The 16,627-nt window shown below is 47.9% G+C and overlaps 1 protein-coding gene across 7 annotated transcripts in view; it reads left to right on the forward strand.

Annotated features, from left to right (window-relative positions):
- The window catches only part of LOC112658709 (sine oculis binding protein homolog), a 162,624-nt gene that overhangs the window by 136,928 nt on the left and 9,069 nt on the right, over nucleotides 1–16,627 (forward strand). For 3 of the 7 annotated variants that reach the window (XM_049092434.1, XM_049092437.1, XM_049092438.1), the window contains one exon: nucleotides 4,387–6,353. In XM_049092434.1, the coding sequence (XP_048948391.1) occupies nucleotides 4,387–6,353 (1,967 nt within the window). Of the gene's footprint in view, nucleotides 1–4,386; nucleotides 6,408–8,085; nucleotides 8,794–16,627 lie in introns of those variants that run through there. The other 4 variants (XM_035697997.2, XM_025444943.3, XM_049092436.1 and 1 more) reach the window with 4 other exon arrangements.

Genomic DNA, 16,627 nt, shown 5'->3' on the forward strand with positions numbered 1-16,627 from the left:
AAGGAGCTATACCTTCTGAGTTGGTACCTGGGTGCTTCTATTTGTGGAAAGTCAGGAGCACATGAAGGTTTTGTGTCATTTTTCAAAGTGTTGATGGCATTCAGGGGATTGCTACTATCTTTTAATTGTTCCATTGCCACAAATGTCTTTGCCCAGATAAGAAAGATTTCAGCAAAAGGGCTTCTTAATTAAATATTGCCTCATGCCAGATTACCACTCAGAAGGCGGTCGTGGGCTCCATTAAAGGGTGAACCTCACTCCCACAGTCGACAGCTGATTAATGTGTTAATTAGGAACCCTGACCCCCTCCCCAGTCACCCGAGTCTTCTCTTAAGCCCAGCAGAATGTATATATTATACCCATGTGGGTAACCTCATGGCATACTTTGGCTTTGACTTTGGACGTTTATATAAAAATAAAGGCTCAGTTGCCAACATGAATAGCTTTCTTTCTTTCCAGGGGAAATACAAGATGGAAAGAGTTATAGGAACCAGAAGTCCTGCCTTCCAGTTTTCTTCTATCAAGAGCAAGTGATATTTCTGCTGAGGCAGTGTCTTTTGAGTAGTTTAGCGGTGTAGGTTGCCACACATTTATTTCACAGGAAAGGAGTGAATCCATCAGGCCACTGAGCTTATAAGTACTACCCTGGCAGTCAGCCACCAAAATATAAATACTCTAAATGGACTAAAGGAAATGTTCATTCTGTTGTTTAGAATTGGACACATCCCAGGAAGGTAAATTTAATCTTTTTGAGGACTGCTGTTATAGGGTTGAATGGAATACGCATTTGTTTATCTCCTTTGTGATCTTTTTGTCTTCCTGGTGATACATTATGTATTTGTGATACGAAGCATTTCAGCTGTCTTGCTCAATGGCATTGCATTAGCTGATTGTTCAGTCCCCAGATTGCCATCGTTAAACGGCTTTAGCTTCAGCTCTGTCCAATCTGGGACCTGTTAGGGAGAGAAGTGGAACCAAAGAGGCCAGATTCCAACAGAAACAAAGCTGGGATGGAATTAGGGGGAAATCATTCCAGAGCCCAGTGAGTTGAGCTCTGCACTTCTTAATCTTTATCTTTTAAAATATCTGAAGGAATTTTGGTACTTCTTGGCATAATAAGAAAAAACTAATGCCTCAAAAAGTCACACACACACACACACAAAATTAAAGCTGCCTGTGGAAAAAGAGAGGAAGACTCTCCCAGAACACACAATTCAGAAAACCATAGTTTATGAGACGCATGCTGTGTATTTCATGGATATGCAAATGTTATTCTATTAAAGAGAGAGATCTATAGTATATATTTTCACCTAACTATCACATCTTAAGTAATCGGCTCAGGCTCCTATGATGAAATCTTTAATTACCAGAAGTGTGTCATTAGTTAGATGTAGAATGAATGATGGTACTGTGTTTTATTGCCTCACATGATATAGCCATTTGTGCCATAAATTCATTGACCTCATCTTAAATGATGTGTCCTGTAAGACAGACTTGATTCATTATTTCTTAAGTGACAGGTTTTTTTTTTTCTCTAATAATTTTTGCTTCATCAGAAAGATTGCTCTTCTGTATTTTCAGGTCAGTGTTCTGAATTGAAATCTAATAAGGCAAGGATGCACACACATTCACACTCAACATTACCCAAAACGAGACAGTCATGAACTTTCACGCTATTACCTAAACACTTTAGGATGTTGCAGGAAGCAGAGTTGTAAACAGTAGGCTGTTGCTTTAACCAGAAAGTTTGATGCAATAGAATTTTGCTTTAAAACTTTGATGTCTCAAATTCTTTTTATGTGGAAATAGATAAAATGTGGTGGAGAATTCTCATTTGATAATTGGTTGGATCTATGGGTATTCCTTATTCATCACTGAATTATTAAAAGTGAAGGATGTGAAGGAAGGGAGAACATTTAAGTTATATTTAGATTATTTTTTGTGACTCCACTTGAAAATATTTATTTAGCTTGAGGAAACAGAGGAATCCTCTGGAGGCAAATAATTCAATCTGGCAATTTAAAAAGCAATTAAGGATTTCAGAAAACTCTTTCCCCTTATGGTTAAAAAATAAGATCCAAAAGAAATATGCCAGAAAATTTGGCATATTACTTTAATTAGTTTAATTCATTGATAATATTTTTTAGTTTGTGATTAAAGAAGCTATCTTTGATCCTTTCCTTCAAGCTTATAAATTTACATTTTAGGCTTTCTGTGGATGCCTAATATTGAAATAGACTCAGGTGGCTTTATTTCACACAAGAATTTAAATGTCACATCATTATATATTAACTTTACAAAAATCAGGTTTTAAAAATAATAACTTACTTGCCTCAAGGTTTAACTACTAGTTTATTTGACCTTTATGTAGATAAGAATTTTGAGGGTCTGGTGGATTTTTGTGTGTTTCTTTTCATCAGAGGCAATTCTGCACTTACTCATAAACTTGTAGACATCTCAACTATGATTAAAAAAATTCCTGTAATTCTAGAAAAACCTGAAAATACCGTTCTGAAATGCAGAAGTATATTAGCATTGAAATTATTCTTCTTGCAACAAGGATTCTGAAATTTGATTATGAGACTACACAGAAAATGAATGTGTGCCAATAAGTATCCATTATTCGGTCTCACGCCTTGCAGTATATTACCTGCAAATATCAGTGAAAAAAAGAAAGTGAGAAGGAAGAGAGTGGATTTGCACACACAGAGCCACATCTGCCACAAGCGTGTACACCCCCAGTCACATACTAGCATGCCACCACTGTTTACAGTCAAGGAAAGCTGAGAGTTAAATGAGATGAGTAATCAAATGCCCAGCATATGTTGTTTTTGCATTGTTGATGTGACCAATTGTGATTAAAAGTTATCATCTTTTAATGCTATCAGTTTACCATAGTTAAAAAAAAAAAAACACAACATGCATCAACAAAGGAACAACAGACACACCCTCCTCAACAGAAACAAGGTCCCGTTCAGAGCAATATTGGAATCAGTGCTTATGGAGGAGAGCCTTGAAATCAGGGAACTCACCATTGCACTGCATTTCAGAATTCTTCCTCTGCTGCTGTAATGACTGAGTGCTAAGCTAAGGAAATGACCAAGAGAAAGAAAGAAAGAAAGAAAGAAAGAAAGAAAGAAAGAAAGAAAGAAAGAAAGAAAGAGAAAAAATTGTGTGTGTAATTTTTCAGTCAAAAAAGTAAGGCACTGAAAGAACTACTGAAAATTTTGACATCTGTTTATCTGTTTATAGCTATGGCAAGATTACTCATATTAATTCTTGTTTAAAATGCCATATGAAGGAAAGACATTTGTGCAAACAAGAGTCATATTTGAATTGTAGATCATGTCTTCACCATCTGTGAGAGCTGATGGTGTTGCAAAATTAATGTGTTAATGAAATCACAATAATTTCTCCAAAGTAATGGGTTCTGAAGCCGAGAATGACTATTTTTTGAACTTTGATGTCTAGTGATTTCCAATTGGGAAAAGCTCTCAGCCTTTAATTAGTTCTGCAGCCCAACTTTAAAATAAATTTGGTGATATCTTTCGTTTGCCAGGAGTAGATTTGAAGGGGGGGGGGGGGGAAGCCATAACAACTTTTGGAAAACGTTCTCTGGTGTTTGAAAAGTTGTTAAATAAGACCGCCTGCCAAGAAATGTCACCAAAAATTCTGACTACTGAGAGAGAGTGGGCAAACAGCTCAAAAAATAATTCTAGCTTGCTGCAACATCACAGGTTGGGAATAGCTAAACCTCACACAGACTTCATGACTAATTCCAAGTTTCCCTTTGGAAGCCAGACATAATGATGTTCCGCGCTTTGTGTTATTGGTTAACACAGCACAACCTTTCCAACTGCATTATTGAACACAGTCAATAGCGTACAGTGACTTTGCGTGAGGAGAATTTTATGGGGCTCTGTTTCAAAGGCCACCGAAATTCCTGGAGAATCCTCCTCTCCACAGGTATTTCCATTTATATTTACAGCGAGCCTCTTTTGACAAGTGAAAATACGTGGGCAGGCAGATAGATGTACGCCTTTCTGTCAGAGCCACCTTTACATTGAGCCGAAAGGGCACAGCACAGGTTTGGGTGGTGGTGGTGGTGGTGGTGGTGGCGGCGGCGGCGGCGGCTGTTTTTTTAATGCTAGATGGTGATAACTGCTATTCTGGAGAGTTACTATTTAAAAAGCGAGTCTGACTTCCCGAGGAGAAATCATTTTACAAACACTTAAGACTGTTGCCTTTCCGAAAGAAACACTTCAGCCTGTTGGGGGGAAAAAAAAATTGTGATAAAGTTTGAAAGAACCCTTATGTGAAACACGAAACACTATCTACCAGAGGAAATTGCTTATCTTGTTTCTCTTTTCTATTACTGTGTTGTAGGTATGTGACTGGTGTAAGCACATAAGACACACAAAAGAATACCTGGATTTTGGGGACGGGGAAAGAAGGCTTCAGTTCTGCAGTGCAAAATGTCTCAATCAGTACAAAATGGACATTTTCTACAAAGAGACACAGGCCAATCTTCCAGCTGGGCTGTGCAGCACATTACACCCTCCCATGGAAAATAAAGCAGAAGGCACCGGGGTGCAGCTGCTCACTCCAGACTCTTGGAATATCCCTCTAGCAGATGCTCGGAGGAAGGCCCCCTCCCCGGTGGCTGCAGCTGGCCAAAGCCAGGGCCCTGGCCCATCGTCGTCCACCACCGTCTCTCCATCTGACACCGCCAACTGCTCTGTCACTAAAATCCCCACGCCAGTGCCCAAGTCCATGCCCATCAGCGAGACTCCGAGCATCCCTCCCGTCTCCGTCCAGCCGCCCGCTAGCATCGGGCCTCCCCTCGGCGTCCCGCCTCGCAGCCCTCCCATGGTGATGACCAACCGCGGCCCGGTGCCGCTGCCCATCTTCATGGAGCAGCAGATCATGCAGCAGATCCGCCCGCCCTTCATCCGCGGGCCGCCGCACCACGCCTCCAACCCCAACAGCCCTCTGTCCAACCCCATGCTTCCCGGCATCGGGCCCCCGCCCGGCGGCCCCCGGAACCTGGGCCCCACGTCCAGCCCCATGCACCGGCCCATGCTGTCGCCCCACATCCACGCCCCCAGCACCCCGACCATGCCCGGGAACCCCCCGGGCCTGCTGCCGCCGCCGCCCCCGGGCGCGCCCCTGCCCAGCCTCCCCTTCCCGCCCGTGAGCATGATGCCCAACGGCCCGATGCCCGTGCCGCAGATGATGAATTTCGGGCTGCCGTCGCTCGCCCCGCTGGTGCCGCCCCCCACCTTGCTCGTGCCGTACCCCGTGATCGTGCCCCTGCCCGTGCCCATCCCCATCCCCATCCCCATCCCTCACGTCAACGACTCCAAGCCCCCCAACGGATTCTCCAGCAACGGGGAGAGCTTCATTCCGAGCGCCCCTGGCGACCCGTCGGCGGCGGGGGGCAAGCCGGGCGGGCGCTCCCTGTCCCCCCGGGACTCCAAGCAGGGCCCGTCCAAGCCCGCGGACTCGCCGCCCGGCTGCTCGGGCCAAGCGCTGAGCCTGGCGCCCGCGCCCGCGCCCGCGCCCGCGCCCCCGCCCGCGCCCGCGCCCGCCGAGCCCGGCCGCAGCGACGTGGTGGACCTGACGCGGCGCGCGGGCAGCCCCCCGGGCTTCGCGGGCGTGCTGCAGGGCCCGCAGGACGGCGTCATCGACCTCACGGTGGGCCACCGCGCGCGGCTGCACAACGTGATCCACCGCGCGCTGCACGCGCACGGCCAGGCGGAGCGCGAGCCCGGCGCCGCGGAGCGCAGGACCTGCGGCGGCTGCAGGGACGGCCACTGCAGCCCGCCCGCCGCCGGCGACCCGGGCCCGGGCGCCCCCGCAGGCCCGGAGGCCGCCGCCGCCTGCAACGTCATCGTGAACGGCACGCGCGCCGCCGCCGCCGCCGCCGCCGCCGCCGCCGAGGGCGCCAAGGGCGCGGAGCCGCCGCCCGAGCATCCCCCGCCGCCGCCGCCGCCGCCGCCGCCGCCGCCGCCCGCGCCGCCCAGGAAGCTGCTGTCGCCCGACGAGCCCGCCCTGAGCGAGCTGGAGTCGGTCAAGGAGAACAACTGCGCCTCCAACTGCCACCTGGACGCGGAGGCGGCCAAAAAGCTGATGGGGGAGGAGGCCCTGGCGGGGGGCGACAAGTCGGACCCGAACCTCAACAACCCCGCGGACGAGGACCACGCGTACGCCCTGCGGATGCTGCCCAAGGCGGGCTGCGTGATCCAGCCGGTGCCAAAGCCCGCGGAGAAGAGCGCCCTGGCGCCGGGCGTCATCGCCGCGCCCCTGCTCGGCGCCGGGCCCGAGGACCTGGAGCCTCCGCTCAAACGCAGGTGCCTCCGGATTAGAAATCAGAATAAGTAAAAAAAAAAAAAAAGAAAAAAAAGGTTGGTATGGCCTCCGGGGCTCTCCTCCTGCGCCCCGAGCCGGGTGCACCTGCCCTGCGCCCGGGCGCCGCCGCGGAGCCTTGTTTGATAATCAAGGTTCTGCGAGGCCCCCCCCCTCCCCGGGGCACCTCGGGGTGCTCACCCCGACGTAGCGCCCTTGTTCTGATGCAGCGTCATCCCCATTTTACAGCTGAGAAAACCGAGTCGCGGCAGGTAGAGGCCATGCCCCCCCCCGCCCCCCGGGGTGACCTCTTTAGTGGCGAACCTGACTTGGAACGCCGTGTGCTTAACCAAACCGTTGCTCCTCTGCTCCTCTCCCTGTGGAGGAAGAGGAGGGCGTTGGGGAGGAAGGACAGGTTACTTGGGACCCTTCAAATGTTCAGTCAGGAGGTTACAGGGCTGCCCTAAAAGGGGAGCTGGGCCACACTTCCTGGAGCTGGCGGGCTCGTTAGCAGAGTGTCTCGACTCACCAGATTTTCCCCCGAAATCCTGGATTCCATCGGCCAGAGGAGAAGAAAAACTAATCTTCTCACGTGCTGATGCCAGCTGACCCCAGGCCACTAAGCGCCATCTCCCTGGCAGAGCGTTGGAAGCGAGGCCGTGGCTCCTGTTCAGGGAGGGGGGTCTCTTCCTTCAGGTCCCCCACCAGCATTGCCTAGAGCAGGCCTCCAGCTCGGCTGACCAGCTTTTCAGTCTCTCCTTTTTCGATCCCAGTGGCCCAGTGGGTCGCTCACCGCTGCAGACAGTGGAAGGCTTCGGCGGGAGAAAGGGCCACACCTCCGAGGAGGCTGAGAGTCCCCCTATGTCTGACCCCGTGACCAGAAGGAACCCTGCCTACTGCCAAAACGAGCTATTGATAATGAGGCCAGAGTTTCAGTAAGGGGAAGAGGAACTAGCATGTGTAGCCTCTTTTGACCTTCCCACCACCTGGCGGAATGGGCCTCCTCTGTACCCCACCAAGGAGGAGGATAGGGCATGGAGATGTTGTCCAAGTTAGAGCTAGCAAGTGGGGGAACCAGTATGTAACTCAGACCTGCCACACACGCAGGCCTGCTGTCCCAGAAGACGGCAGTTGGGCTAACATTCAGTTGAGGCTTCTCGGGGCTTTGTGGAGAGCAGAGGAAGAGGAGTGAACGTTTATTGAGCACCTAACTTGTGCGCAGCTTCTTCCACGAGCTGGGAGACACAGAGGGGGAATATGACGCAGCGCCTGCCCTCAAGACCCGTACAGTCTGGTGGGGGGATATACCCCCAGGGAGGAAGGAAGTCTGGGTGGAAGTGGACCTTCTAGCACAAACACTTGCTCACGTTTGTATGTGTAGGCCTTCTTGTAAGTGTTTTTCAGTAGTATTTATTGGGGTCTGGATCTGGATGGCAATTATTTTTGTCTTTGTTTTACCGATGAGGAAGCCGAGACGTAGAAATTAAGTAATTTGCCCAAGATGCCCAAGCTAGCGAGCAGTCAAGATTCAAATCCAGCTTGTCTGACTCCAGAGCTGCAGTTTCTTCAAACCACTGTAAGAGAACAGGCTAAATGGTCCCTTGATGGCCCCGCTTGATAAAAGTCTTTTATTCGCCTTCCTTGTCTTGAGGAAAGTTCCTAGACTTTTAAAAACCCAGCATACCTACCAGCTTCTCTGAGTGTTGAGACAGTATTCTTTTTTCTTCTTTTTGACAGTGTTCAATTCTTGTTTTTCCAGCAACAACAGCAAACCTAGAATACCAGCCCGTTACTCCACAGTGGGAAATATAAATGTGGACCAGAACACTTGATGTGGCGTGTCCAGACACTGTCTCCAAGTTGGCATGTTTACGTGGGCACCTACCTAACTTGCAGCCGGAGGTTTGCTTGGGAGGCATAGAGCCAGCTCGAGGGGGCTGCTGGTGGTGCAAGAAGGCTTTCCTGGTCACCGTAGGTTGAGGTTTCCTTCCACTGATGGCTTTGCCAGTCGGAGCAGAACAGTAAAAATCGGTTCACCCTCCTTCCTGGGTTTTACACCTACAAGTTCTACTGTCTGAAGACTGATGGACTCAGCCTTCTCAGAGTCACCACAACTTCCAGTGCCCCTGACGTCTCCACCAGACTAATGTAATCTGGTTAATAAAGCAGTGAGTAGCAGGAAGGTGTGGGACAAAGAAAGCCAGAAAGCATTGGGAATTGTAATTTTAAAAACGATTCTAATGTCACTCACTCCGATGACATTACAGGAGGAAGGGGAGGGTAAACGATTTTACTTCCATGACCCGAGTGAGAAGTGACCAGGTCAAGAATAGTGCCACCGGTCCATGAGTAGCACGGGCCCAAAAGAACATAAAAGCATGAACTAGATGATGGCTGTTTGGATGATAAATGTTTCTGAATAAAGAGTCAGGCTAGGGTCTCGTATGTGGACCAGAGTCGTTACTAAAAATATTAACCTGGCTTCGGCCAGTTTCCGAAGATGCAGTGACAAAATTGCCCATAGCCCCTCGAGACTGGAGAGTTCTTTTTATGATGGGTCCCCCAAGAAATTACAGCTTTTCTCTAAAGTCCGAGACACTCAGGCTTCGCTAGCTTCAGCAGGGTGACAAGGCAAGTGATTTAAGACGGCGGGAGGGGGGCGGTGAACTGCCTCTCCTTCACTAAATCACATTTCCTCTTGCCCTCTGGAGTTGCATGTCACCTGGAAGCACAGTCTCAACCCGCCGTAATTCACTCACATTCTCTGACCCTTCCTGATTTTCTGTGCACATGTGGTGCTGTTTTTCTTCGGTGCCTTCAGAAACCCAGCCCATTCATATGGTTGTGGAAATTGGAAATGCATCCGTTAAATAAAGGGCGGCATGGCTTTTGTGCCCTGACGGAGAACACGGATGGTGACGAGTTAGAGCCAAAGGGGAAAGCATTAAACTGGCCTCGGTTGTGGTGGATGAGGTGCAGCTGAGTGATTTCTCCATGTGCTCGTTGGTGACTCATACATTATTTCTCTTGGAGAGGCCGCTGGTAACTTGTCGGGGTTCTTCATACTTTTTCCCTGGGCCTGCCGTTCTCTTACTCTATTACTGGTTTGTTTATCATGTTAGGCAGATTCAAAGCCGACTTCTCTTCAAATCAGTAAGCGAGGCAGCTACGATTTTCTCCAAAGAAACCATCATGTTTGCTAGTTCTCAGCAAATACTAGGTTTGGTGTTTTTGGGGGGTTTTTTGTTGTTGTCGTCCCCCCCGCCCCAGTTTTGAAGGGCTTCCGTTCCTGGTTACCTGACTTCATGCATTCATTCTCTGTTGATATGATTACAGACGATTTCAACGGGCAGCTAGTGTCTTTGGAGGCAGAACTAATTAAGTTTTAGTCGAAGATTTTGAAAGATTGTAATCTCCCTTTAATCTTCGACTTTCAAGACTCCAAACACCAGTTCTGCAGCTTCTGTAGGCTGGAAAGAAAATATTCCCCCAAATAATAAGAAAAACAACGTATAAACATTTTCCAAACTATTCTATCCGCAAAGAATTCCATTTGTAAATGGAATACTCCCATCTTTGTCTTTGCCTTGGAGCTTGGGGGATAGCTGTTTGTATTTGTACATTTTCTGAATTTCTACAGTTTACACTTGTTTATGGTACATTGGGGAGTTCAGAGTAACCATTTGCAAATGTTTGAAGATATTCAAAAGAAAATATCCCCCCCCTCCTCGATTTTCCAGGGAAATGACATATTCTAAGTAAAATAATCAATGGAAAAAATGTGTACCATGAGTAACCTTTTCGCCCTCACTTTTTCCATCCCCTTGGAGCAACAAGTCCATACGACTTCCCACCTTCGTGCCTTCCAGATTTCTTACATGTTTCTAAAACAGGAAGAAAATCTGGGACTCTTTTCCCTGGCCCCGAAGCCTCAGTGCTTCCTCAGCCTCGGCAGCAGGGGTGCCTCCCACTTTCTGTTTTCTCTGGGAGAGCTGCAGGAGGCAGCCCTAGCTGTGGCATCTTGGAGTTTAGTTATTAGTCTGGTTATGGAGCCACAGTCCCAGGAAGGACTATCTCAAGCTGAGGGGAGCGGTGTTGGCTTCATCAGGAATTCCGAAGGGGCTTCATCAAGAGGTGACAGGTAACTTTTTTTGGCAGCTTAGTTTCTCCAGCTGAGAAATTGGAGAGGGTAGACCGCCTGGGAAGTCAGGTCCATACATTCTATTTTTTTTTTTTTTATATATCTTTTTTTTTATTTTTTTTTATTTATTTATGATAGGTACACAGTGAGAGAGAGAGAGAGAGAGAGAGAGAGGCAGAGACATAGGCAGAGGGAGAAGCAGGCTCCATGCACCGGGAGCCTGACGTGGGATTTGATCCTGGGTCTCCAGGATCACGCCCTGGGCCAAAGGCAGGCGCTAAACCGCTGCGCCACCCAGGGATCCCCCATACATTCTAAATACTGCTACGGGTGCGTCCTACAAAAGCAAGGAAAAGAAGAAAACCTGAGAGTGAGGTGAGATGAGTCCAATCAGCGATGTGCTCAGATCCTAGGCCAGACTGGAGATTCTTAACCAACAGTACTTGGTTATGGGGTGTGCGGGAATTGGCCATATAATTCCTGATGTTCGAGTTTGGGCTGTGGGGGTGCGGGTAGCTGTCCAGTTCGGGTAGGGGTAATTCAAAGAGCCAGAGAGGAACCACCAGGTCCGCATCATGTACACGGGTGAGTGGGGGAGGACCTGCCCGAGCTTTCTGTGATCATTTCAGACTCGTACGGGAGACTTTTCTGGAATGCGCAGGGTCAAGATCTCGTTCAGTGCCGCTGGCTCTATTTTAACCCTTAAAATTGAGGGTGGACAGGGGTGGTTTCCATATGTAAGCATCTGGCTTTTGGATGTTATTTCAATCAGATTACGATGGACTAGGAAATGACGTACGTGACCGGGTATTTACTTCTTTCAGATGTAGCCATAACCCTCCATCTTTGTGGGGCTGGGACTCGGGTGAGGTGACACAGTGCTTAGTGTGCAAACTTTGCAGAACGGAGTCTCAGGGGCGTGCAGGTGCCATGCTCGTGCTAGCCGTGCTCCAGGCCTTCCGGCTCATGTGGCAGCTCCCTTAAGCTGGTCTCCTGCTCCCTGAACTAGTCCATGGATGGCCTTCAGCTGCTCCCCACTGGGATTTCAAAGCAAGTTTTATATACCTGTGCACAAGGCATTTTCTTGGGAGGAGAGGTCTATAGATTTTGGCTTCAGAAGTTTGCCTGACATCTCTGAAGGATTATCTTATCACTAAGCCATATCTGAGCTGGAATTTTTCTTGTCGCTCGGAGGAAGCCGATTTAATGGTAAAGCTTCCCTTAAAACAGAATTCTTTTCAGCAGTATTTTCTGTGGACCCGATGTCTGCAGAACCACCGTCCACAGCTCCGTAATGTAGCACTTGCCTCAGAAGATGGCCTTAGTGACCAAAGGCAAAAGGCTGTATGGACTCTTCATATCCCATGAGCACAAGAAAAGGTAAGCAAGAAAAGAAACAAGCTAGATGCTTCCCAGGCCCCTAGCTTTGGAAGTTTCTACTCCAGTGGGAGACATTGTCCTTCAGTGGAAAAGCTTCCACCCTGCTTTTGAGGCCGAGGGAGCAGGATGGCCAGCGCCCGGGAAGTGGACGGCTCAGTAGACACTAAGGCATTGATGTCACTGTGTCTGGAAGTGTTACCCATTTTACTCCTCGCTCCCTAGCTCCCTAACTCTATAGCTCCCTAACTCCCTAATTCCCTAACTCCCTAACTCCCTAGCTCCCTAGCTCCCTAGCTCCCTAGCTCCCTAGCTCCCTAGCTCCCTAGCATGCTTCTTCACCTGGACAGAGGGGAAAGCATTCCATCACCTATTAACAAACCATTGCTCAGAAAGGCACTGGAAAGAAATTCCCCGTCTGATTTCCAATGAATCCTCCCCTTGCCAGCCTGAGCTGCTGCCTGGGCATCATGGTTCAATCACTTACACCTACGTTGGTGCAGACAAGCCTTGAGGAGGGGCAGAGGTGTTTGAGGACCAAAATACACCACAGCCCGGGACACTTACCTCATGTAGTGAGACACCTCCACCCCAGCACGCTGCCTTCTCCAGCTTCTCTTGTGCCAAAGAGGTTGTGCCAAAGGGCCACAAAGGTGGCCGTTGTGTTTTCCTTCCTTCACCCTGCCCTGCACAGAATGATTTTGTATTCTTCGCTGCAGGTTTCCAGGGTAGCCCTTCACATATGAATGTGTGTTAAGGCGATGCATTCTGCACGTGTAAACTTTTGGTTTTTAAAGCCTCAAAAGCATAAAAGAAAGCCATTTTCAGAGAAACAACTCACTTAGCTTTGCAAAAGAGATGATGTGATGTGGGCCTCATTTAACAGGGTCCCATTCTCACGGCAAAGGGGTGGACGCCGTCTCAGACGCCAGCTCTGAATGTTAACTGGGTAGGCCTCTCCTCCAAATTTGTGGGTGTCCACAGCATGCTGCCTGACGGGGGGTGGAGTGGGGTTCCCGACTGAGACCGTGAGGCCGTCCGCAGAGAGGGGGAACCCATGCACAGCACACACTCACGGACACCCACAGATTATTTCAAGGGTCATTTAAAAGATTCCAGTGACAATGACTTGGAGCAAAAGCAAACGACAATAACAACCAAAACTTGCAGTCAGCCTCTTGTGCTGTCGAGTGGCTCCTGAGTGCATGACACATTCTTAGGTTGGAAACCAGTCAGGTTGCTCCCCAGATCTTTGAACCCTTGGCTCTTGGTACTGAGCTACGGTGTCAGCAAAAGCATGTGCCAGCAGTTCAACCAAGCTGCCCCAATGCCCCCCCCCCACAACAGGGAGAGAGGGAACTGCCTTTCCCCATAGCTGCGGGGTCCAGACCGGGGCAAATGGGAGGTGCCTGGTGCTCCCCAGCCTCATTCCACCTGGCTCTTTGGCTGTGCTGCTGGATGTCTCATCATTTCTCCCTTTGAACCTGTGGTGTGTTGGGTCTCTTTGATAGCAAGCTGTGTTTTGTTCTGGGTAAAAAGGGAGGTAAGAATGTGATGGCATTTACAGAACAGGAGGGAGAGACACACTTTATGGACTCATTCGATATGAACCATTGACCTAACATCCCAAAAATGCAATTAAAAAGTATATCTCTCCCTCATTTGCATGGCTTATTTCCCCAGACATGTTTTTGGTATTGAAAATGAATGGTATTCCCATACAACATGTGTCTCAATTTGTAATGATATCCTCCTTGCAGCTGGCTGAGTTCTCGATGTGTTTCTAAAACGTTACTGTCTTAAATTTGAGCCAACCTACACTAACAAATTATCTAGAAGCAAAGTGGCTGAGCTGCATTTGGTGAGAGAAAGGGAAACCTTATATTTCATCCTTCAACTCTTGTTTTGGAGATTCAGACTGTAACATGATCTTCTTCTAAGGAAATCTACACACGCACACTTTAAAAATTGTGCAGATTGGGTGTTGTGGGAGCAAGAACGATCAGGTTTAAGTTTCTCTGCAAAGTTCTGCATCCCATCAGCAAGCCCTTTTGATATTTTAAACCCATATTTAGAGTAATTTCAAGATATTTGGAGCACATGTGGTTAAATGTAAAACTTTGTCATTATGATTTGTTAGATGCTTATACTTTAAATATTTATAAGCCATTTTTAAGTACTTTATCCAAAAGCTTTCTCCCACTGGAATACTATAATTGAGTGGTATCCGAGCATCATTATATAGAGAAGATACGGGGTGAAGTCACTGCAGCATGCATGCACGTTCTTCCTGCTTCTCTGGTTTTAATTCAAATGCTATTTTTAGTAGATTCCACTAATTTAAAAAAATGTATAAAAAATCATAAACAGGGTTGGTTGTCTAATTAAAAAAAAAAAATTACCCAGTTCTCCCAAAGGTAAAGTGTTCAACTTGAATTGTTTGTTGTGTCTCACCTCCTTGTCTTATCCTAGGAATAATTAGTAAAAACTTCCCTGTAGAGGGTTGGGTCTGAATCCGTGTCCACATGAGTTTGAAGTGCCATATTGCTCCTCTGAAGTGTCTTAGGGGCAATTTGTTGGTGGTTAGATCGAACTCTTTATTATTCACCTTTAGCCATCTTGGAAACGAAGACCCAGGATCCCATCTTTATCAGAGGTAGCCTGTTTGTGCACTTCATATGAAAAAGAGGAAAGGAAAAAAAAGAAAAAAAAAAACCTTTTTCCACACTCAGAATCCATTTAAGCTTCAGAGGTTATAAATTTCAAACTGACCACAGGCCTCTGGGGCTCACACTCTTTTATGGCTGGCAAAACACAAGTCTCTGGTAAGAACGGGGAAAAGAAGGCTTAAAAAGCCTCATAAACTTGCCTGGACATCTAATAGCTCTCACCAAACAGCATTTTCATGAGTTAAGTGTAAATGAGTCAGAAACATATAGATTGAATTTCTTTTAAAATACACATGGGTTTAAAAATTAAGGCCAAAGTGCTTGGCAAAGTAAGTTTTGGTTTTAGCCAAACCCCAAATGTTTGAAAAAAAGTATTTCTACAATTTGCCAAACCAAAAAATACATTCAGGTCCCTCCATTCCTCTCATTTAATATGATGGCATCATAAACATGGGACTTAATGTCTATTTTCATATCCACCAAGGTTTGAGCAACATGAATCCCAAATCTTAATTGAAAAACTATGAAAAATTTTGGAAAAACATAATGGTTCTGCAAATGAAGATGAGGGGCCACCAGTTCAGAGTTCTGATTTTGACAGCACTCCTCACTGTCTGATCATCTGATCGACTTGTTCTTTGTCTCAGCTGTGTGCATGCACGTGTGTGTGTGTGTGTGTGTGTGTGTGGCCTATACATAATAATAATAGCTTTTTAAAAAGAATCTGTATTGGGAGTTCTTAATTTATACTTAATTCATATTTTACAATCCGCAAACTTAATAAATTCCCCATCATATCCAAACAGAGGGAGGCAGTCCCCTTTTACTTATTGATGGTTCAGAGATGATCTTCATTTGTTTTTCCTAGAGAACAAGACACATCCATTTCTTTTAAAACACATCCATTTTTAACTAATGATATCTAACATTGACTTGGTGCAGGTGTTGTCAAGAGATACAAGGAAGGCAGGCAGGCAAGAAGGAAGGATACAAACAAACAAAATAATGGAAGAGGGAGTGGCAGGTGTCCTTGACTTGTTTTGAGGAGCTAATAACCTGCTGAGAGAGACAAGAAATAACCAAGGCAACTTCTCCAAGCAACACGCAGAACTACAAACCACTGTGGTATTGCAGACAGTATGCTTTGAGCGAGGGCAGGGGCCGGTGCGGGTCACTCCCTGGGGTCACCGAGTTTCTAGCTCAGGGCTGGCAGACTGGGCCTGCAGATATTTGCTGAATATATGAATGAGAAGAGTCCCAGGAGAGCAATAGCTAACGGAGTTACCCCGATGGGGTTCCATGAGACTTGAAGTCTGGGGAGGGGCGTGGCCTGGCCTTCAGGAGTGTAAGAGGAAGGAATGCAATAGGATGTCAAAGGCCCCAGAGGCAGAAGAGGGTGAGCCCCGTTGGGGATGAGCTCCCCTTTGCCCTGCCTGGAGCAATGCCCTCCTGCCAAGGGAGAGGAGCCCTGGAGGGCAGGTGAATGGGGGAGCCGGAGGGTGCCCGATTTGTACTCTACGCGTTAGGCGACGTCACCATGACCTCGAGCAGAGGAGTGACAGCATGAAATCTGTGTTCAAAGAAAATTACTTTAGCAGCTGTTCACAGACTGAAAGGAAGCAAGAGAAAGACTGGCATCCCTAAAGCTGATGGCTGCATTCTGATGACAGGCTAATTACCAGTGGTGGCTTCTAAACATTGTGGGATGTTATCGCTACCATGTGAGGGGCGTAGGCCGCCGCACGTATACACCAAGTGTGCACAGCATCGTAGTCGTGCAACGGGAGGAAGAACTCTGTGGCCAGTGTAGGCCTCGAGGCTTCCCAGCCCATGGTGGAAGGAAACCTCACGACCGACAGACCAGGTCAAAGTCCAGTCGAGGGTGCTGGCTGGACCCCAGATTGCTGCAGAAACAGGGCCTCGGCCCTCCTGATGGGCCAGCCGGCCAGGTGTGGTGCGGGCTGTTGGGCCCTCAGGCAGGCAGTGCTCTCCCGGCAGAGGACCTCCGTGCCGATGAGCACAGAACTTGTACAGTGGCCACAGTGACACCCAAATGCTCTGGTCCTGGACTAAAGAGCAGCCATGACGCTTA

The sequence above is a fragment of the Canis lupus genome, chromosome 12, assembly GCF_003254725.2.
Source record: "Canis lupus dingo isolate Sandy chromosome 12, ASM325472v2, whole genome shotgun sequence".
NCBI lineage: Eukaryota > Metazoa > Chordata > Mammalia > Carnivora > Canidae > Canis > Canis lupus.